General features: G+C 35.5%; 1 protein-coding gene across 1 annotated transcript in view; it reads left to right on the top strand.

Moving 5' to 3' along the window:
* LOC150104188 (uncharacterized) overlaps window positions 1-23,652 on the top strand; it is a 220,812-nt gene that overhangs the window by 140,452 nt on the left and 56,708 nt on the right. Inside the window, exons 7-8 of the mRNA XM_090396422.1 lie at window positions 13,862-13,867; window positions 22,447-22,471. Of these exons, the coding sequence (XP_090252548.1) occupies window positions 13,862-13,867; window positions 22,447-22,471 (31 nt within the window). The remainder of the gene's footprint in view (window positions 1-13,861; window positions 13,868-22,446; window positions 22,472-23,652) is intronic.

The following is a 23,652-nucleotide window of genomic DNA, read 5'->3' as shown; positions in this document are numbered from 1 at the left end:
AAGAAGCTCAGGAATGGAGGAAAGAGTGCTGTAAAAGGAATTCGAGATGATAAAGGTGACATGAAAATTGGAGAAAAAGATATCCTTAAAGTATGGTGTAATTACTTCGAAAATGAAACCAGCTAAATGAAACAAGACAAATTGTTGAGAAATCATGGGAATATAACAAAGATCTGTATTTAAGTTTGTTAGATCTAGAAAAGACATGACAAGGTGCTAAGAGAGAAGCTATTCAGTATACCCTGTTGTATGGTGTCAATGGGCATTATATCAAGCAATACTTAGTCTTTGAGTTGTAAGTCAGCAGTTATGAGGGTGGTCTGAAAGGTTCTCAGCCTAACAATGAAAAAACGAATTTATAATTTTAAAATTGTTTTTATTTTTCAACATAATCTCCCTTAAGACATGCATTTATTACAGCAGTGCTCGAGGACCATTATTCCATCGCTGTAGTAGTTCTCAGTAAGATCTGCAAAATACCCCTCTACAATCACCTCTTGATTTGAAGAAAAATGCTGACCAGCAAGGAAGAGTTTTAGTTTTGAGAAGAGATAGAAGTCAGAGGGAGCCAAATCTGAAGAATCGGGTGGATGTTCCAACAATTCATAGTGCAGATCCCTTGATTTTTCCCATTGCCAAAACACCTAGGTGGGCAGATGCATTTTCCATGAAAGATGATTTTTTCTTCCACAAACCGGGTCTTTTCTCATGAATGTTTTCATCTAGTCTGATTAAAAGATCCGAATAATATTCCCCAGTTATTGTTTTACCCTTTTCTGGATAATTAATAAACAAAATATCCTTAGCATCCCAAAACACCAATACCATGACCAAAGCTGATGGAACTAACTTTGGCACTGAACAACTGGCTTCTGTCCACTGTTTTGACTGCTGTTTGGATTCTAGTGTGTAATGGTGAATCTAGTCTCATTCATAGTAATAAATTGACTCACAAAATCAGTTTTATTCTTGTTAAAACACTCCACACACTGTTCAGAGATTTTCATGCGAGTGTGTGTTTGATCTGCTGTGAGCAAGCACAGCACTTCACTTGCTCAAAGCTTTTTCATTTGAAATTCTTTTTTTTTCTTTTTTTTTATTATCCCATGATATTATTACACCAGATCATAGAGGTCAAATTCATGTATTTTATACAGCACCTTTTCTGGGTTGTTATAAAGTTCACATTATGAAATATTCATACAATTTAGTAAATGCATTGCCGATTCTTCCTTGATGTTACAGTTTTTGCAGATGGGGAAGACTTTTATGCCATTGCTAAACTTGATTGGTCTTGTGTGGCTGGTCTTGAGGCGAGAGATCATGGTAGTGGCACAGCGAACAAATGTGGAGTTGATGGTAGTTCCTGGTTTTTCTGCTGAATATCAGTGGTGAGTCATGTCCTGGAGAATCGTTCTTTTTGTTTTCTTTATGAGTGGTTTTAAAAATATCGAAATCTTTGGTATCACTTAATGTCGCAGCCATTTTTGCTACTTCATCTGCAGTTTCATTTCCCTTTAATCCCACATGGGATTGAATCCATTGGAAAATTATTTAGAATCCTTATGTAGTTTATGTTTTTTGCTGTCTCTAAGTATTTCTTGATGGCTGGTGTAGCAGTTCTTAATAGCTTGAAGGGCTGCTAAGAAATCTGTGAAAAATATAAATTCCTTTCGGTTTTGTTTATCCAAATATTGCAATGCTGTGTTAATGGCTATTAATTCTGCATGGTATGAGTTGCATTCAATACTGTTAGTTGTTTTTAGTTTTATATTTTGAGAGCCATAGATGAGTACTTCACTCCCAGAATTGCCATTTGGATTTCTGGAACCATCTGTGTAGATCTTTATTGAGTCAAGTCCTTATTCCATTATTTTTGAAAGAGCTACTGATCTCAAGATTTTGGATTTTCTATGCTTTTTTCCTCATGTTTTCCTATTTCAAAATTGATAACTATATTTTTCCTGTCTTGATGCTGGTAGGTGGCTATTTTGTTTGGACAATCCAAAGGAATTTTATTTTCCACGATTTCATGCATTTTTGATTTTTTTTCTTTATTCTGTTTGTTGGCTGCCAATTTTTAAAAAGTTCACATGTTCTATAATGTGCAAGGTTGGCTCTTATTTCTATGAATTTAGTAAGATTTTCTTGCCACCTAATTATTAAAGGAACAAGGTTGGATTCGAATTCTGATATTTTTCCAGGAGTTGTATTCCTTAGTCCACATGTGATTCTAGCTGCATTTTTCTGAATATTTATAAGCTTGTCTAAACTGGTTTGTAATGTTTGCATCCAGATAGGTGAAATAGGTGAAGCATATTCCATTATGGGTCAGATAATAGAGGTGTATGTGACTTTTAAGGTTTTAGCATCGGCTCCCCACTCTTTACCTGAGATACTTTTCATGATATTTAGTCATCTTTTTGCTCTGACTGCAACATTGCTGATATGTTTATTGAAGCTTAATGATGGATCCAGAGTAACTCTAAGGTATGTGGGGTTTCATTAAATGTACTTAGTTGACTGTTTAGCTTAATCTTTGGTCTCCACTTTCTGAGGTGGTTATTAATGGTAAATACACAAATTTCTGATTTAGGAGGGTTAATTTTGATTTTTTGGTTATCTACATACTGCGTAAACCAAAACATTTTGGTTTTCACAGTAAACTTTCAATTGCTTTGTATTAAGTGACCTTCTGCTGTTTCTAGGTTGTTGTGAGCTGAGAATAGAACCCAATTATCAGCAAACATAGCTATCTTTGTTTCTTTATTTATGTTTTTATCTAAGTCGTTTAAATAGATGGAAAAAAGGAGTCGACTCAAAATGCTGCGTTGAGGTAATCCCTATCTTATTTTTACTTTCTTGGAAAAGGTATTATTTATTCTAACTTGAATTGTTCTATTTCTTAGAAAGTCATAGATCCAGTTTAGAACTTTCCCATCTTATATGACAAAGTTTAGAAAAGAGTTTCTGCCTCCACACCTTGTCAAAGGCATTGCTAAAATCTATAAAAGCTGCAATGGTGGATTTGGTAGGTTTGGTCTGGAAATTATCTTGAATTGTCTGGGTTAAGTAGAAAAGTTGATCGGTTGTTGAGTGATTTCTTCTAAAGGCAGCCTGAAAATGTGGTAGTATACTATTTTTGTTTAGATAGTAATTCAAAATGTTGGAGTATCATTTTTTCGATCAATTTGCCTGGAATTGAAGTCGGTGAATTGGTCTATAACTTCCTGGTTGGTCTTGAAGTTTTGTTGGGCTTTAAGATTGGTATGATTGTGGCTGTCTTCCAGTCTTTTGGAGCTTTTCATTGTTTTAGGCTATTGTTGTATAAGCGAAGTAGCCAATCTAGGGTTAGAGAAGGAAGATGTTTAATCATAATTCCATGTATGTTATCTGGTCCACATGATTTATTTATATCTAGTTTCTTCAGGGCATCTCTCAATTCAGAGATGCCTTGGAGAGACTACAAGACTTCTTCATGCAAAATATATCCTACACATTCTTTTGAAATGCCTATAGTCTCAGCAGTTTCATGCACTTTGACTCGCCGGTCATCCATTATCATATCGTGCACTTGATCAATGATTTCTGGTGTTGTTACACTTTTTTGACGTCCTTCAGGAGGATCATCTTCAAGGCTCTTATGGCCATGTTTAAACTCGGCAGCAATTTCTTAATTATTGAAAACAAAGAAGAGTGCCTATAAACTTTTAGAATGAATTTCTTTTGCCATTAAGCCTTCTTGTACAAAGAATTTTATGACCGCATGATACTCAATTTTATCCATTTCAAGTGATACAGATAACACTTTTGCTTCAAACAGATATATAAAACAAACTACTTGATAGAATCGCTAGCAATTTCACATGGATGCGTATGACAGATGTACCAACTTAGAAAAAAAAAATCTTGCCGATAGTGTTGCCATCTATGATCGAGGCCGAGGATTTTTCAGACCACCCTCGTAGAACTGAAAGAAGTACAGGAAGTGGTTTAATATTAAATCTGGTGTCAGACAAGGATATACAATATCCCCTCTGCTATTCATTATCTATATGGATCACATTATGAAGGAAAGTGGTATTAAACCTGATATCAAAATTAAAGATGTTAATGTCAGCTCTTTGCTTTATGCGGACGTTTATACTTCTAAATAAATCCTAAATAATATTCTTCTAAATAAATAAATAAAACAAGTCTGCAAGATTCCCTGACTAAATTGAATTGTAATAGATATGGTATGAAGGTCAGCAATAACAAGACAAAGACAATGAAAATAGGCAGAAGCATTGACAATATCAACTGCATTGTGAATGGAGAACCTATAGAACAAGTGAAACATTTCAGTACGTAGGCACGATTTCTAGTGAAGATGGTAAATTAAATATGGAAGTAGACAACAGAATCAACAATTCTGGTATGGTAGGAAGTCAACTGAATAAATTTACATGGAATAAGAGGGAAATTATTCAAAACACTAAACTAGCTGTATACAAAACAGTGTTCAAACCAATTTTAACTTATGGATCTGAGAGCTGGGTCAGAAGTAAAACACTTCACCAAAGACTAGAGACTGCACATATGAGGGTCCTGAGAAAGATTGGGTCATGAACAGATGGCATCAATGGCAATATCATATTAAAAATGATGATATCAGAATTGGTATTGTCAGCATCCAGGAATGCATTAACAGAACTAATCTCAGGTGGTATGGTCACTTGAACAGAATGGGAGAGGAAAGATTAGCAAAACAAGTGTTCTCTGCCAGGTTGGCAGGAAAAAGACCCAGAGGAAGACCAAGATATAGGTGGATTGATATGGTAAAAGTGCCTTAGAAGATAGAAATATAAGATCTGATAATGCTGGATTCTAACAGATAACAGACTGATTTGGAGGAAAATTGTAGATAGGAAGTTAGTAATGATGTAAATTTTTCATGTAGTACTATCATATTCTGTATACCCCTTGAGGGTACATGGCAGGAATTTGATGATGATGAGAAATGGAATAGTTGGGAGTTAGACCTGGTAGAGGTTGCAAACCTCTATCAGTAACTCAATAACTCCTAACTCAATCAGTTCACAATAAGTGAATGAAATTGCCACTGCCATTGTGGAGCAGGCCATGAATAACAGCATTGATTCCTACAGTGCACATGGCGTATCAAGACACATGGATGTGCCTTACTCAATTGTCTAGAAGATTCGACATTTTTATCCATTCAAGATAACCCTGACACAGGAGTTGCATCAACAGGACTTTGCAAGTGGAATGACATTTTCTTTAACATTTCTTGCTCAAGTAGAGCTGAAGACTGTGTGGCCGTGGATGATTTTGTGGAGAGATGAAGCTCGCTTTCACCTGAATGGAGGTGTTAATACCTGTAACCATCTGGTGTGGGCTATGCAAAAAGCTACGTGCAATCCAACGAATTCCTGTTGCAAATCCCAACAAATTCAACAAATTGCATTCAACTAAAGTTACTGTCTGGTGCAGGTGTACAGCTTCATTTATCATTGGACCATTCTTCTTTAAGGACATTCACCTGTCTGGTCCTCTGACCTGCTCAGTTATTACTGAGAGGTATTGTGATATGATAAACAATTTTGTTGTGACACAGCTACAGCAGCACCTATGCATGATTTCAGTCATTTTCATGTAAATGGAGCCACTCCACACATTGGTTAATCCGTCCAGTATGTACGTGAAATTTCACAGAAGCCAGATTAATCAGCCATGTGTATCTCACTCCATGGCTGCCTAGGGCACCTTATCTGACTGACTGTGACTTCTAGTGTGAATGAATTTAAGGGAAGGTATGACTGCTGGTTTGGGTGATTTATAGCCTCCCTCAATGAGTCCTTGACTCTGTGGAGGTCTCTGATGATGATGATAATAATAATAATAAGAAGAAGAATTATTATTATAAGGAGTTACCAAGTTAATTTTTTAGAATTTTTGCTTGTTTTTCAGATATCTTGCATATATGAAATGGTGATTGTCAGTTTTTTTGGAGAATATTAAATTATGGGATTTGAAATTTTTTAGATTTGGTATGTATTACAACCATTGACTCAGAAGGTTTTGTGAATGTGGCCAAGTTCAGTGGTGAACACATCAGAAAAAATCGATTCTATCCTGTAGTACAAGGGTTTTATAATCCTACACTGTTGGGGGGAGAGAATTGACTGTTGGTGAATGTCTCCACAATGTGTATATGTGGATTTTCTGCAAATTGAGAATGCCACGGATCTGTTGGCATGTAGCCAAGATATCTAGAAAGGGGAGATGTTGTTTTCTTTTCTAAGGTGAATTGGATCTTTGGAATTTGGTTTTATTTTATTTTTTCTTTCTTTCTTTTTTTTTTTTTTTTTTAATATTCTCCCACACATCAGAGGCCAAAAAACCTAGCAAATAAATTCCAAGTGTGGGTAAATTAATCTGTTGATATTCCTCTTAAAATACTGGAGGTTGTAGTCCTTGGGGAATAAATAATTCCTGGGAAAGGTGTTCCATAGAAGAACTGAGGTAGATGGAATAAAAGATGACTGGGAGTAGCAGGTTTGGTGAGTCAGCAGCTCAACTGTAAAAGGACGTGGGGTAACTGTTGCTTGTGTTCTAGAAGTTTTGTTCTAGAAATAGTTCATTTCCTACAGTTGACTGTAGGAAGTGAACTATTTCTAGTAGAAATGAAAGACATAATGGATGGTAGTTATGTCAAATAGGAGAAACATCTGTAAGACAAGGTACAACACAGAAATTCTGCGAGCAATCGCTGAGAAGGGTCTCATGATCATCAATCATTCAAACTGCTCTTTTCTAAACAGCATCAAGAATTTTTAGAGAGGTTGTGTTTGTGTGCATGTAAGAGAGAGAAGACAGTGGTTGTAAACAGCTGTGAGGAACACCTCCTCACAAGGAATTATCAGGAAAATCCGAAGAGAGAACACCTTTACATCTAATGCATGACCAGAGAGGAAACTGACAGTCAAATTACAAAGGAGAAAGGCAAACCACAAGACAAATGCTGAGAAGTTCTCAATTCCAGACTTTACGAAATGAACTTTGGAAATGTCAATTGCAATTCACAAGTTTCTCTAAACCTTTCCATGTCATGTATCCAGAAGTGAGTGATGCAGACCAGATCTGCTGTGGATCTTGATTCCAACAAGAAGTTTTTCATCATGTTTGTTGTTGAATGCTAGATATATTAATATATATATATATATATATATATATATCTAGTTATATCAATATAGCAAGATTATATCAATCAGATATATCTTTTAACAACCTAGATAACAAAAAGGATTCTGGTCTAGATAAAATCGATAAAATCCCACAGTGTGCTTCTAAGCTAATGCCTATTCTTTATCATCTATACACTATATTATACTCAGCTGGCATCCACCCTATAACACAAAATAAGTCCATATTCAACCAATTAAAAAATAAGAAAAAAAAAATCCATCAAACTATCAACATATTTCTCTCATATCCCATTGTTGTTCAATATAACAGAGAAGGTTTTCAAGTCAACTTTGAAACCTGAAGAACTGTTAACTAATCAGGATCCACAAATATGAAGTGAAAACTGAGTACTAAGCCAGATAAAAATGGATATTACATGAAAGAACAGTGTGTAAGAAAGTTTTAAAAATAATTAAAGTTGAGCAGCATTTACAAGTGAATTGTAGACTCAACTATACAAACATTATTGAAGAAAACAAGAAACAAATTGAGAGCAAGAACCAAACCTTGGAGTCTTAGCGGCAAATTCTGAAGAGGACATTGATTGATTCAGCTAGGGAGGTGTGTGGTGAAGCTGTCCCAAATGATAGAAAAATAAGAACATCACGGTGAACACAAGACTTTAAAGAAGCAGCCCTGCAAAAGAAGAAAACCTGCCAAAAGTTCTTAGCAAATATTTTGGCAGATGTCCTAAAAGAATACAGAGTAAAAATGTAATAGAGCTAAGCTACATGTAAAAGAAGCTAAACAAAAGTCTTGGGAAGACTTTGGTAAGAGTATAGAAAATAAATATCAGGAAGGTGGCAAAATGTTCTGGAGGCTATTGAAGAAGCTTAAAAATGGAAGAAAGAGGCACTGTAAAGGAATCAAAGATGATAAAGGTGATATAAAAACTGAAGATAAGGATATCCTAGATGTATGAAGTAATTACTTTGCAAGATAGTCAAACGAACCAAGGAGTGACAGAACCATACCAGAAAATTTTCAAGAGGAAGGCAAAGAGGAGTACATATCAATATTTGAGGTAGAAAAAGATGTCCTAAACTTGGACAGGAAGCTGGAGTAGATGATATTCGACCAGAAATGCTAAAGTACGGAGCTATAAAAGTTTTGCAGTGACTATACTGCATATTTCAGAGGACCTGGTCAGAAGGTTGCATTCCCAATGATTGGAGTAGAGCTCTCATAGTACCCATCTGTAAAAAAAAGGGAATAAAACTGAATGTGATCATTACAGAGGAATTGCTCTACTAAGTGTTCCAGGTAAGATTGATGCAAGAATACTTGAAAAGAGGGTAAGAAAGATTGTGGAAAAGAAACTTGGTGAAGAGCAAGCTGGGTTCAGGCCAAATAGAAGTTGCCAAGATCAGATTACTTTAACACAAATAGTTGAGAAATCGTGAGAATATGACAACGATCTACTTTAGTTTTGTAGATCTGGAAAAGCATATGACAAGGTTCCTAGAGATAAGCTTTTCTAAACACTTCAATTGTATGGGATGGGAACATTATACAGAACCATATTTATGACAGAACTATTAACTTTTGCAAGACTGTTAAATGAGCCAAGGAATGACAGAACCATACAAGTTTATATTTAAGTTGTCAGTCATCAGTTAGAATTGAAGGAAATATAGAAAAATGGTTTGATGTAGAATCAGAAGTAAGACAAGGTTTCACATTATCTCTACTCTTATTCATCATCTATATGGATCACATTACGAAAGAAAGTAGCATTAGGCCTGATGTTAGAATTGGAGATATCAAATTTTGACCAAAACTATGAAAATAGGCAGAAAACATTCACCACATCAACTGCATTCTGAATGGAAAGCCCATAGAAAAAAGTAAAATATTTCAGTTACTTAGGCACAGTTTTTAGTGAAGATGGCAGGTTAAATCTGGAAATAGACAAACAGAATAAGCAAAGTTGGTATGATTTATGCCAGCTGCATAAATGTATATGGAATAAGAGAGGAAATTAGCCAAAACACCAAACTAACAGTATTCAAGACAGCGTTCAAACCAATTTTAAGTTATGGATCTGAGAGTTGGGTTTGAAATATAGCACTTGATCAAGCACTAGAGGACCACTAATTTTTCACAGAACCCAAGTAATAGATTGGGTTCTGTGAAAAATCAGGAGAGTGAACCGATGACATCCATCAGTGGCAAAATCGTATTAAAAATGAAGATATTAGAAAGGAACCTGACATTATTAGCATTCAAGAACGTTTGAGCAGAGCTAATCTAAGGTGGTATGGCCACTTGAATAGACCGGGTGATGAAAGGTTAGCAAAACAGGTGTTTGATGCCAAAATAGAGATCCAGAGGAAGACCAAGGTCTAGGTGAACTGATTCAATCAGAAGTGACTTAGATGCACAGAATGGTAGATATGACAATATTGAAGTATTCACAAGTAATAGATTGATTTTTAGGAAAATTGTTGATAAGATTTTTTTTATAATAATACAAACTTAATCATGTAGTGCTTTTACCTGAACACTCCTTGGGGGTACATATTAGGGAATTGATCATGATGTTAATGAAATCAAGCTTCATGGATAAGAAGTCAGAGGTCAGAATGATTTTCAGAATTGAGGTAAATGATAGAGACCAGGGGTTGAAATGGTTTTGAAGTAAAATAAAATGTTTCTCTCAGAACAATTTAAAGCGAACTTTTTTCCTTTCTAATTACATGAATTAATAATCACAGATAAAAATTTTTTTGTTGTGAATTTTTAATCTGTTCAGATTGGAAACAATTTATTTGTTCCTCTGCAGATATATTTCTGAGTCAGAGCAAAAAAAATTTCACTTTCAGAAAATAATTCTCTGCCTGAAACACACACACTGTATGTATATACATGTGTGTGTTTGTAATAATATATATTTCTGAAGATATATTTCCTGGTCGGGGCAACAAATTTCACTCTCAGAAAATATGCTCCATCTGAATAATGTATGTATGTGTATGTATATATATATATATATATGTATGTGTGTGTATATATATATATATATATATGTGTGTGTGTGTGTGTGTTCATATTTTTTACTGACTGAATTCCGAGAATTAGACAAACAATTAATTTCATTTAACACACAACATGTTTCGTCGGAAAGCCGAATTCTTCAGGCTTGAGAACATTAAAAGCAAACATGAAAAACACCATAAAGAAACATTGTACCACTATAAAACTGACTATGAACTACAGTTAAGTTAGAACTGAAGCTACAGTCCAGGCTAAAGTTCTATTGTTAGGCATCTGAGAGTGTGTGACTTCGCGAGTGCGCCAGTATCCAGTACCTTCATATATGCCACAACAAGGTAGAATGCTGCATAGTTGAGTCTAAAAACATTGTCCTGGACTCTTATCACATAAACAGTAACCTTAGTTATAATTTACCAGACTCATTTAGCTCTGCTATCAGATATTGACGCACTCATGACACACGCTCGCAGATGCCTAACAATAGAACTTTAGCCTGGACTGTTGCTTCTGTTCAAACTTAACTGTAGTTCATAGTCGGTTTTATAGTGGTACAATGTTTCTTTATGGTTTTTTATGTTTGTTTTTAATGTTCTCACGCCTGAAGAAGTCTGCTTTCCGATGAAACTGTTGTATGTAAGTTGCAATTTGATAGCAGAGGTAAGTTCATGTTCACTTAAAACCTTGATATTCCAGGTCTACCTACTCACTGATGAGACCTCAAAAAAAGGTTGAAACCGGTCTGGGTAGTGACCTCTTCTCATAATGTAAAACAATATATATACATCTCTTGGGAGCTGGGATTTACATTATGAGAGAATATTAAAGTTAGTGACAGACCTTGCTCCACCTTTGCATAGAGTTGCCCTGGTGTTGTACTACCCAAGTGATGATTTACACTTGGGCCCGCTGATAGTTTTTTTCGGCATGAAACTCTATGGATTTCGATCCGAGTTTCATACCCGGCTGTAAAAACATAAAGGGATTTACCATCCCCCTTTCTAGAAACATGTTGTGTGTTAAATAAAATTAATTGTTTGTCTAATTCTTGGAATTCAGTCAATAAAAAATATGAACATATCTTCATAACGAGTAAATACAATGGATAATCATATATATATATATATATGAAAAACCTTTAATGACTAATACTGAGAGATAAAAAGAGGACAAGATATATTTAAAAAGATACTACTAGTTTACTAGTTTCGTTGAATAGATCAACATTCTCAGGTATCACAATCAAAGAAGTATATAAAAAAAGTACAGAGACTTAAAATTGTAATAACAGAACAAGTATAAAAAAAGACAGTAGCGTGTTTGAAAAACAAATGCGAGTATGAGTTCCAAACAAACGTATAGTACGCGCTGTCGTGAGTGCGCCAGTACTGAACAGAAGCAACGTGTGCATCAGAGAGATTGTAACTCGGGCTGTTGTTGATATGAGAGGAATCTAGAGAAATTTCCCTGGATTCAACAATCTTTCTTTCGAGTTCATCGTAGCACATGGATGTTAGAAGTTTCAGTCCAGTTTACAATGTGTTGGCGGCCTTCGTCTGAGTTAGCTGAAAGGAGAACATGGCTAGAGCGAGCGCTAGCTCTAGTCCTGTTATAGGAGATATCTCTATGGTGTTCATCCAAACGTAGAAGGATGGATTTAGCAATCTGCCCATAGTATGGCTTTCCACAATCACACAAAATCTTGTACACTCCTGGATTTTGTTTTTGCTTCTGTTCAGTACTGGCGCACTCGTGACAGCGCGTAGTATACGTTTGTTTGGAACTCATACTCACATTTCTTTTTCAAACACACTACTGTCTTTTTTTTATGCTTGTTCTGTTATTACAATTTTAAGTCTCTGTAATTTTTTTATATACTTCTTTGATTGTGATACCTGAGGATTCTGATCTATTCAACGAAACTAGTAAACTAGTAGTATCTTTTTAAATATATCATCTTTTTATCTCTCAGTATTAGTCATTAAAGGTTTTTCATAATATTCCAACCGAGTAAAAATGAATTCTGAAAAAAAAAAAATATATATTTACACACACACACACACACACACACACACACACACACACACACACACACACACACACACACACACACACACACACACACACACACACACACACAGTGTGGTGAATTTATGGCCAAATCTTCCAAGATGAATCAAATAGAAATAAAATGGCCCTCATTTCCCGGAGGCCAGATTGTTACCACCTACGGCAGTAGACAGTTAAACATGAAGGCAGAAGTTGCTAAAAATCCCCGGGTAACCAGATTATGCTTGATCCTCAGCCATTGGAAACTAGACCTTTGAACTTTAAACTGTAGGACTCTGAGCAGTGAAGCTCAGCCTATGTGAGGTTAGACGTAATGGTGAAGAAATTCTTTAATTAAAAAACAGAGACATACTATATTATAGAGGCCAAGATAAGGAAAGAATCAATGGAGTTGGATTTATGATCAACAAAAAATTGAAGAAAAGCATAGAATTTTACAGTATATCTGATTGAATAGCAAGTATTGTTGTTCAGATCTCAAAAAGATACACTCTTAGATCATCTAAGTCTATGCACCAACAATAAGTCATACTGATGAAGAAATTGAAGTCTTCTATCACGATGTATCCCAACTTTGCAATAATGGAAAACCTCATTTCAGAATTGTAATGGGAGACTTTAATGCTAGAATTGGTATACAGCATTCAGATGAAAGCTCAATGGGAAATTTTGTATTTGCGATAAGAGAGTATAGAGGAGCAAGGTTAATAGAATTTGCAGTAAAAGAAAACCTGTACATCATGAATTCTTTTTTAGGAAGTGGACATGGAAAAGTCCAAATGGCAAAACTAGTGAAATTGCCTTTATCCTAGAAAAACATCTTTCAAGACTGCTCTGTTATAAACACCTTCAACATTAGAAGTGACCATCATATGGTATGTGGTAAGATTCAAATAAACTGCCAAAAAACAAAGAAGAAAAATGTTTCGATGATCAAAGCAAAGTATAGATGTACACAAACTCACCACTAAAAAAGATATATTCCAACATGAACTAAACCATACATTTAAAAATCTTATTATAGATGACAATGCTGATCCATCAGAAAGTAATGACATTATTACCCAAAACCTTTTACAATGCTCACTTGAAATAGCTGGTGCCACAGAACAGAAACAAGACACAATTTCTGAAGAAACAAAACAGCTGATGAAGAAACAAAGAGAAATGAAACAATCAAATAACCTCCAGAATAAAATTGAATACACTGAATTGTGCAAAACAATCAGAAAATGTATCACAGAAGAATTAAGAAAATTCAGTTCTAAATTCATACAACAATTGATAAGAACCATAGTCTCAAAAATAGCCAAACAGCAGTTGATGGACAGATAAACAGATGGTTGCTGTCAAACTACAAGATGGGACCATAACCAGAGATAGATATGCTATTGCAAAAATAATTGAAGAATTTTACTCAATATTATATGAGGATGATGAATTAAATGAAGAAGAAGAAAACTACGAAAAAGCTGAAGTACCACAGATTCTACTTGAAGTTATGTGGAGCATCCAAAGCTTGCAAAATGGAGAAGCTGCAGGTGAGGATGGAGTTATAGCTTAATTTAAAAAAGCAGGTGGAGAAATGATATACAAACTCGTAGCAAACTATTTACTTTATGCCTGAAGAAAAATCCTATACCAAGAACATGGAAGAAGGCTACTTATCTTCAGATTATTCTGCTACATAAAAAAGGTGAGGTAGAAGACTTGGCAAACTACTGACCCATCAGTCTACTATCAGTAGTTTACAAAGTGTTTACAAAAGTCTTAGCTCATAGGCTTTGTATGACTCTGGACCTAGCACAACCAAAAGAATAGGCAGGTAGGCTTTAGAAGTGGCTTTAGTACAATGGACCATATTCAAGTTGTATAACAGATTATTGAATGGTGTAATGAATATCAGTTACCATTATGTCTTGGTTTTATTGATATGAGAAAGCATTTGATTCAGTATAAACTTAAAGAGTTATGAAACCAACAAGTGGAGGAGCCATACACTGGGACCATCAAATCAGCATACACCAATGCTACAGCAGCAATTCATTTCAATGGAAAAACCTCTACTGTGGAAATACAGAGAGGTATAAGACAGGGTGACAACACGATATCTCCGAAATTATTCACAGCATGCCTAGAAGAAATGTTCAGACTTCTTGACTGGGAAAGGAAAGGTCTGAAGATAAAATGGAAAATATTTAAGCCATTTACGCTTTGCAGATGACATAGTTATATTTACCTCAACTGCTCATGAATTACAGACTCATATCCAAGAATTCCAAATTGCTAGCAAAATAACTGGACTAAAGATAAAAAAAAGATCCAAGTTAGGTTCAATAGCTACATCCAACCAGAAATAAATTTTTTATGAAAATCGATAATAATGAAATTAAACAAGTAAATCATTACATATACTTAAAACAATAAATATCAATGGAAAAAAATATCATGAATGAAATTAAAAGATGCACAATGCTTGTGCGGAAAGAATTTAGAAAATTACATTCAATATTCAAAAGCCAACTACCATTATGCCAGAAAAGAAAAGTTTTTAACTAATGTTTTCTTCCTATATTGACATAAGTTTGACTAATTTCCACATGCATCATGCACCATACCTTGCTTCGTTTGGGATTCCACAGCTGGAGACCAACAAGAATACCCATGATGCAAACAACACCTTGTAAGGCCAAGGAACATCAGCAATGGACCCTTGACAGATGGAAGTAGGTTGTCTGGAGTGATGGGTCCCGTTTCCTACTGCACTATGCTGATGGCCAGGTTTGCATTTGGCATAAACAGCATGAAGCTCTATCCCCTGGTTTCACAGTTTGGGTTCAACAGGCTGATGGAGGTGGTGTTATGGTCTGGAAAGCTTTTTCCTGGCATGCCCAAGTCCCACAAACACTGAATGGTGAATGCTACAGGGACCTGTTAGCCAACCATCTCCATCCATATCTGCAAGAGGTCTATCCTGACCACAGTGCCGTCTTTCAACAGGGCAACACCACACACACCCTTGTCATCGGGCTCATGCAACTCCTGGGTGGTTGAAGGAACACAACAAATTCGCCACATTTGCCTTGGCCTCCAAACTCCCCTCACTGTAACCCAATTGAACATGTGTGGTATATATTCTAGAATGGGATTTGAGAACTGCTGATCCTTCTCCATGGATTTAGCATGAACTGACAAGAGTTGCTGGAGCAGAAATGGGTCGAGTTACCCATGGAGAATGCTCGACACCGTGTGGAATCTGTTCCTAGGCATCTGCGAGTCATGATTGCACACAGAGTGGACCAGCGTATTATTAAGTGGGTTTTCCTAATGCAAACCCAACTCGGTGTATACCAACTGAGCTATGGAGTCTCAAGGATAATAATTAATTGACTTTATTTATTAAATTATTAGATGTATTTTGGTTTAGTCATCAAGTAGGCAATATTATGGATGCCGATTTAGATGATGGAAAGGATCTTTTGGAGAGCAGATCTTCATGGGCAGACGAGATACACTTTGCCCATTTATGGAGGCACAAAGACAAAGTGAAAAATATGGTGCCTTTGTGGGTGAGGCATAGGATAGTTCTCAAATTGCTGAATATCTCAAGATGATTTTGTGTAAGGTCAGACAGACAAATTTATTTTAATTTGGAGAATGTTGTTGAGCTGTGGCATATTTCAGGAATAGTCTTTCAGATTATCTGTTTATATATAACAGGAAGGTCTTTTCCCATTGAATTAATATTAATTGGATTTGCCTTCCCCCCCCCCCCCATCCTGAATAGCTATAGTATAGATAATGGATGTAATTCATTCATTTAATGTTCTTCTTACTTGTCCAAAGGGTGAATTTTATGGGTGAATTATGTTATTTTACAAGAGCAGGGAATATTACAGAGACACCAGGATGATAAGAATCTTTTGTTGAGCATATTGGGTAGTAGCTAATTTTCTGTATGGTTTAAAGGAAGAATACATGAATTGTTTTCTGAAATGCCCTGTTTAAAGGATAGCAATAGATTTTTAATCGTCTAGTGTTTAAGGGGAATTAGGATGAGTAGAGAGTTGTGTTAATTTTGGAAAGGGGAAGCCATTGGTGAAAAAAATTATACATGGGATAAAAAAGTATTCCATGTATAATTTCAACAGATGAACTAGTATGGCCAAAGCAGATAGTTCTTGTTCTGTTTACTGTGGTTTTGATAACACCATACTATTGGGAGGGATCATGGTTTGATTTGATGGAGGATAAGGTTCTGCTAGATAGCCTAGTGACCAAAGCATTAAGGAAGGATAGAGAAATATTTTTTTTAAATTTTAATTTTATAATTATTATTTTTATTTTTTTACACCAGCGAAACAGATCCTAGATGTTTGCTGTTAAGAAGTGCTAAAAATAATTTCGACATATCTCAGCCATGCATCCAAATGGAAGATATGTTATCAACATGGCATAGTGATATTGTAGGTTTGAACAGTGTAGTCCCCAATTCCAAGTGTTCTGTGAAAAGATTGATGAGAAGAAGACCGGTGGAATATGGCTGTGCTTTCAATCTCCTTGTGTATTTTTTCATGCCAAGCAAAATAATCACAGTAAATTAGGCTGCTAAGTCAGGGTGAAAGAGAGTCTAAATAAGTTCTGAGGTTTGTTTTAGGGGTATATTTGTGAATAGGAAGTATAAATTAAAGATGCCAAGAAATTATATTCTTGACTTCATCCTTTAAGTGTAAGCAAATAATGCTTGTTCGTGCAGTATCTTCATGACTAGGCTACTTGTATATTAAGGCTAATGACTTCATATCAATTGCCTTAGTATCCCATAATGCAATGCACATAACCTTACAGACATGTATAATGCTATGCATTATGGGAAGAGCCACTACCCAGACCAGTTTTGACCTTCATTGAGGTCTCATCAGTGGGATCCAGACCCAGATCGATACCAAGGTTGAAGTAATGAGGATGTAGTAATAAGGTGGGATACCTTTTGACTACTCATATGTGGAAATATGGCTTCTGCATTACTTAAACCTTGGGTTCAAGGTTTAACTATTGCAGAAGGTTTAAACCTATCACTTTTGGGTCTGCTCCCACTGATGAGACCTCAATAAAGGTTGAAACCGGTCTGGGTAGTGAGCCTCTATATACAAGTAGTGCAGTCGTGAAGATACTTCATGTGCAAACATTGTTTGCTTACACTTAGCTAAAGGATGAAACCAAGAATATAATTTCTTGGCATCTTTAATTTATAGTATAACTAATTGAAAACTCTTGCAGCGTGTGAATAGGGAGCTATATCTGAACTGACTATAATGCCAATGTCTAAGAATTATGTCTGACAAGCAAAAGGTATAAATGACAGAATTTTTTACATGGCAGACAGTGCAGCCGGTAATGACGAAGAACTCCTGAGATAAATGTTTGGCCAGTTTTTAGCAGTAGGGGAACTAATATTGTCAGTTGTGAACCTCATGATATCCTGTTAGTAAATTTTTGGCATTTCATATATCTGAGGTGATATAGGATTATAAAATTTGTTTTCATAAAGTTTCAGGAGGCTAGAATCGAATATTTAATTTTCAGAGTGCTTTTGATTTTTCTATATGTGTGGGATCAGTGTCAATAAAGTGGTATGTGAATAATTGAATAGGATTGGTGTTTTTTGATCATAGCCTTTGTATCTTCTTTTGTTCACCGTTGAAAAAATCTGTTTCAGGTAAGGCTGTTGGTTTTCCGTCCCTTAACTTTCTTTTCTGTTTCCTCTTAAAAACAGTTCCCTTTGAATATAAACATTCTTCATTATGTTTCAAAGTTATACATATGCACACACACTTCTACAGGTAGGAAAAACAACTTAAAAAAGAAGCAAGAGAAACAATTCTCTTAGCACAGTGTCACAGTGCATTAAAGTAAAGGATGAAGAGTTCTTTATCTGCATTAAATATATGTAGTTTCTTGAACTTAAAGAAAACTCATCTCCCACATTTTAGGGACCTGTTACAAAACTGAGCATCATTCATATAACAGTCACCATACAAAACATCACTGAAGTGTAGCGATACTTTATATTGTAACATTAAATTGAAAGTTTATTTTTCATAAAAAATAAATAAAAATTAAAAAAATTAACTTTCAACATCTTTCTCTAAATCCAGAGTAATTTAATAAAAAGGTGGCACACCTTTTGGCAACTCCTATAGGTAAAGATGACCTCGCCATTGCTTCTGCCTGGTATCTCCACTTCTGGGCCTGGCTCCCACTGAAGAGATCTTAATAAAGGTTGAAACTAGTCTGGGTAGTGGCCCTTCCCTTAATGCATAACATTATACATATCTGCAAGGAGATGTGTTTTGCATTATAGGAGATACCAGATAAGAGTGATGTTAGCTTGGTCCACCTTTGCTACGAGTTGCCCGGTGTTGTACTACCTTATCCCAGTCCTGAAGATATTTTCAGGCACAAACCTTTGTTTGCTCACACTTGGATAAAGGATTAAACTAAATTTATTGTAACATTAAGTAGTAAATCTTGCTTAAAAAACAATGGGCAAGGGAGTCCAAATTTTAATATTTTGGTTCCCCTTAGCTTCAAGTTTTTATGTGTTACATGTAGATTGACATAATGCCAGTTCTTTATAGCTGAAGTTGAGTTAGCCAGTCTCTTTTGGATTTGGCAGTGTTTTTCATCTCAGGCCCAGGTTTTTCCATGTTGCAAAACAGGTCAGTGTTTCATCACTGTCATTAAATTCCTGATATCTACCCTCAAGAAGGATTGTGGATATTGTGATAGCACTATGTAGTTAAGTTTACTTTATAATTTCCTTACTATCAACAATATTTTTCCAAATTAATCTGTTATATTAGCATTCCGATATTGTTGGCTTTTACATTTTGGTTTTCTGAGAAGTTTCTAACTGCATCAATCCATATAATTTGTTTTCTTCTGGGCCTTTTTCCCCTATGCTGTCATCCAATTTTGCTGACCATTCTTTCCCCATTCTGTTTAAGTGACCATGCTAAGTTAGATTAATTCTGCTCACACGTTCTTGAATGCTAAGTATAAGTTCCATTTCAATAACTTCATTTTTCTTATGATTCTAACATTATTGCCATCTGTTGACTTCTCTAATTTATCTCAGAACGCTCATATTTGTGTTGCTAGCCTTTGATGAACTGTTTTATTTGTAAAATCTATTTTGTAGGAGCTGTAGCCATTGGCAAAGAAAGTACCACGAAGATAGTTCACTTCTGTGGAAGGGCTGCATCATTAGAACTAATAGCCCTGATTTTGAGTTAGTGTTTTGAGTATTCCATACTATTGGACTGGATGATGTTGTGATTGTTTATGTTCTATAAATGGAAAAAGATAAGTGAACCATCTGAAAGGCAAGTGACTAATGTGTCAATAAAAGGCAAACAGTTATTTCATTCTTTTTCTAATGTGAAGTGAATTTTGGGCTGTTGTCTGTTAAGGTAAGCTGCAAAGTAAATCTAAAGTATCTTGCTCATGGGGCCAAATGGCAAACATCATAACCATCATCAGTGAAGTGTAACCAGACCAAGGGTTTGAAAGTATCTGTGGTAAGTACTTTGTTCTCAAAATACTCCATGTAAAAATTTTCCAAAAGGGGAGAGGGGGGGGACCCATTACAGTACCATTGATTTGTTCGTAGGTTTTTCCTTGCAAAGTAAAGTAACCTGCATACATAATAAATTTGAATAATTCAGTGATATGGGGGGGGGGAAGAGTTACTCTATTAAATCAAGATTCTGTTGGTGGTCCATTAGTGCATAAGGGAATGAGAGCAAAACTAACCATCAGGACTGATAAGAATGTGATTTTTTACTAGTCGTTTGAAATGGGCAGCATTGTTAATAAAAGTAGAGTTACCATGCAGGGGGGGGGGGGGAAGACAAATGAGAGCTAACTATTTGAGCAACTTTATGAGTGGGACTGTATGCTATCAATTGTAGGGAATAGAGTATTGGATTTCTGGATTTTAGGTATTCCATTAATTTGGGGTGGTTTTAACATGAACAGGTTTTAAATGGGAAATCATTTCTTTGGACCAAGAAGTAACTTTTTTCAGTAATTTATGAACTTTTCTCTTTTGAGACGTAGTAGCATCTTGATCTATGATTTGGTAAGTAGAATTGTTATTTAGAAAAATTTGCTTCTTTTTTTCCCCCTGTAGTTCTCTTGATTTATGATAACAGTGGCATTATCTTATTGGCATTTGTAATCAGAATATTTTTATTCTTATATAACTATTTTAGGCAGTTCAGATTTGGTTAGAGTGCTTTCTATATCTAAACAAACATTATTAGCAGATTGTAGATATACATGTTCTATGTTTATAGTTTTCAGTTTTGGAAATTCAGTGCAGTAGCAAAGTTATGACCTCAACCGAGTGTGTGATGATAAATTTGTAACCATGCAATCTTGACGAAGTTGCAGTCAGAGTTTAGTATGTTGGCATTATTGGAAGATTTCAGATTTCTTCAAATTTTAACTTTTGTGATTCTCCCCCTCCCCTACACACACACACACACACACACACACTCTCTCTCTCTCCCCCCCCCCCCCCCCCGGGGATGTGATATAGGACAGTCCATAGATCAGGATTTAAAACAGTAAAAAATTTTTCACGTAGAGCCATTATAGGGCTGCTTAATTTGGTGATGCTCTGTGTGATGAATTTGCTAACATAGGCACACTAAACTCATCTGTCAGTAAATACAGTATGCCTTAGTTGAATGGAACTTTTCCCTGAATTTGAGAAAAGCAGGAATTGTATTGGTATCCTGCCATCATTTCAGTTAGGCTAACCTATTTAGTTGTCTAGCCAATTTTAGTTTCAACTTGATGAATTCTCATACTCTGTGTACAGTGTCATTCCCATGGAGGATCAGCAATCTTGTTGACAGGTTTAGATATTGGACATTATTCATAACACCCAAATAAAACACTAAATTATAGACTGGAAGAATACACATGCATACACTTGAAGATATCCACATAAGCAGTCACTTTATCATCCAGACCATCAGTATGGAATTCTCAAAACACTAATTCATAGAGCCAAGGCTATTTGTCCTAGTGATGCAACCCTTTCCACAGAACTATCTTTGCCATAATTTCTTGGTCAATGGCTACAGTTCCTACAAAATAGATAAAATACTACATCCTCCTGCTCCCCCTCCCCTTCTCAAACACAAAAGAGCAAAACACTGCTATTCTATTCCATATATCCAGGATACATCTCATTTGAGTGTGATGTGATATGACCTTCACATTACACTCAAACCACCTATCACATAAGCAACTCTGATCTGCTCTCTTTGTACAAAGTCCCCTGTAACTTGGCTTACTATAGACAGACAGGAGGATTCATTAACATGCTCCTTAGAGAATATAAAAAGTGCATTGGTTATTATTATTATGGCTCTTCAGAATTGGCCAAGCATACTTTGGACACCCCTTCACACATGATTAGATGGAAGACTAATGTACTATATAGAAGTCATTACAGGTCAGAAAGAGTATTTTTAGTCATCAATGGCTATGAAACATTCTCTTAACCCATTACCGGAAAATTCGCCACAACATTTTTGCCGTAAGACATTTTGTATTAATTTTTGTAAATAATCAGTGGATGATAAAGGTATTATAAATTCATTAAAAAGGCCAATTTTTATTAAGGTGAATGTCAGTGATACATAACATAATGAAATCATTTAAAAATTGTGCAAATTAAAAGAGATGCTGCGTATCGTCAATTCAACAAATCCATCAGTAACATCGCTCATTGGAAAAAATGCTAATGCTGTGAAGCATTTAATTTTCTTGTTGAATTCAGCATCTGTTGAACGTAACTTCAAACGAATGGCAACAATTTTCCGATAAAGATTTTGTGCCATATGAAATAAACAACCTATTACAGTTGTTGATGTAAATATGTTAGAAAAAGCATTGATAGTTGCTTTCTCAAAGTCAACCATTAATGTTTTGGGATCTAATGATGAATGTAAGCCCTTTAAGGCACTGAATAATCTGTTGTAAGTTAATTCTGATTTGCCAGGAAGCAAAGCAAAACGCCTCCATGGAATTCTTAGGGTCTCATGCCAGTCCCAAGCCTGGATAAAGGAGGAGGGTCGGTCAGATGAGTGTCGATGCTCTGACCGTAAAGAAAAAACATGATTGTTATCTGATGCATATACGATCAACAGCTACAACATGCCAGACATTGCCCGGATCAACAAAGGCTGCGATACCAATCGAGCGATTCTATATCATACTCGTTACTTAGTGGTGATATCTGCTTTAATTCTTCAGTCAGTTTCCAACGCTATCTAAATCTAGCTGTTGTCATACAACTCGCTACAGTATCTTATCCATCGCTGTACAATTTTATCTGTATTCATCAATACTTTGCCTTTTTCGTATTTAAATGTATTCTGTTTTGGTTGCCACCTTCTATTAAGGGTTCTAATAATTTTGTACACCTCCCTAGTTTTATGCTCTCCACAGTACTGTTCTGTATTACTGCATTGGACTTCTAACCATTTCATCTTATCCGGCTGACTACTTTTTTACACCTCATTACACTTTCTTCTGTATTGCTCTATTTGTTCTGATGTATTCCTTCTTTTCTTCAACATTCTTTTCTCCTGTACTAACTTCAGTGTTTCTTATCTAATCCATTTATTTTTGATCTTCTCTTCTTCTGGTACTGTTTCTTCAACTGCATCTTCTATCACCTTCATTACTCCTCTCACTCTTAGATTTGATTTTTTTTTTCTTTTTCCACACTTTTTAAGTTTCTCCTCTAACACTGTTCTGCATCTTCTTCCTATTTCTGCTTCACTTGTTCTTGTTCTCTTCGTTTCTGATGATGGGGTTTATATTTTCTTTTTTTAATTTCAACTTGATGTTTGCAATCACTAAACTATGATGCATTGTATTATACATGTCTGTAAAATATCTGCTTTGCATTATTGGATACTAAGGCAAGTGATGGGAAGTCATTAGCCTGTATATACGAGTTGCCCAATCATGAAGTTGCTTCTCGTGCAAATTTTGTTTGCTTACACTTGAATAAAGAATGAAACTAAGAATATAATTTTTTGGCATCTGGAATTTATAATATAACCAAGTAAAAAACTTCTAACATTTATCTCTAATCCAGAGTTTTTTAATAATAAGGTGCGACACCTTTTGCCTACTTTTGTATGGAAGTATGACTTCTGCATTGCTTCTACCTTGGCATCACTTCTGGGTTTGGCTTCCACTGACGAGACCTCATTCCAAAACCTAATCGAGATCACACCTTAA

This window comes from Typopeltis vanoorti, chromosome 8 (genome assembly GCF_054136105.1).
Source record: "Typopeltis vanoorti isolate ZY-2024b chromosome 8, IOZ_Tvanoo_1.0, whole genome shotgun sequence".
Taxonomy (NCBI): Eukaryota; Metazoa; Arthropoda; class Arachnida; order Uropygi; family Thelyphonidae; genus Typopeltis; species Typopeltis vanoorti.
Note: the sequence above shows the minus strand (reverse complement) of the source record. Positions and strands in the feature narration are given on the sequence as shown.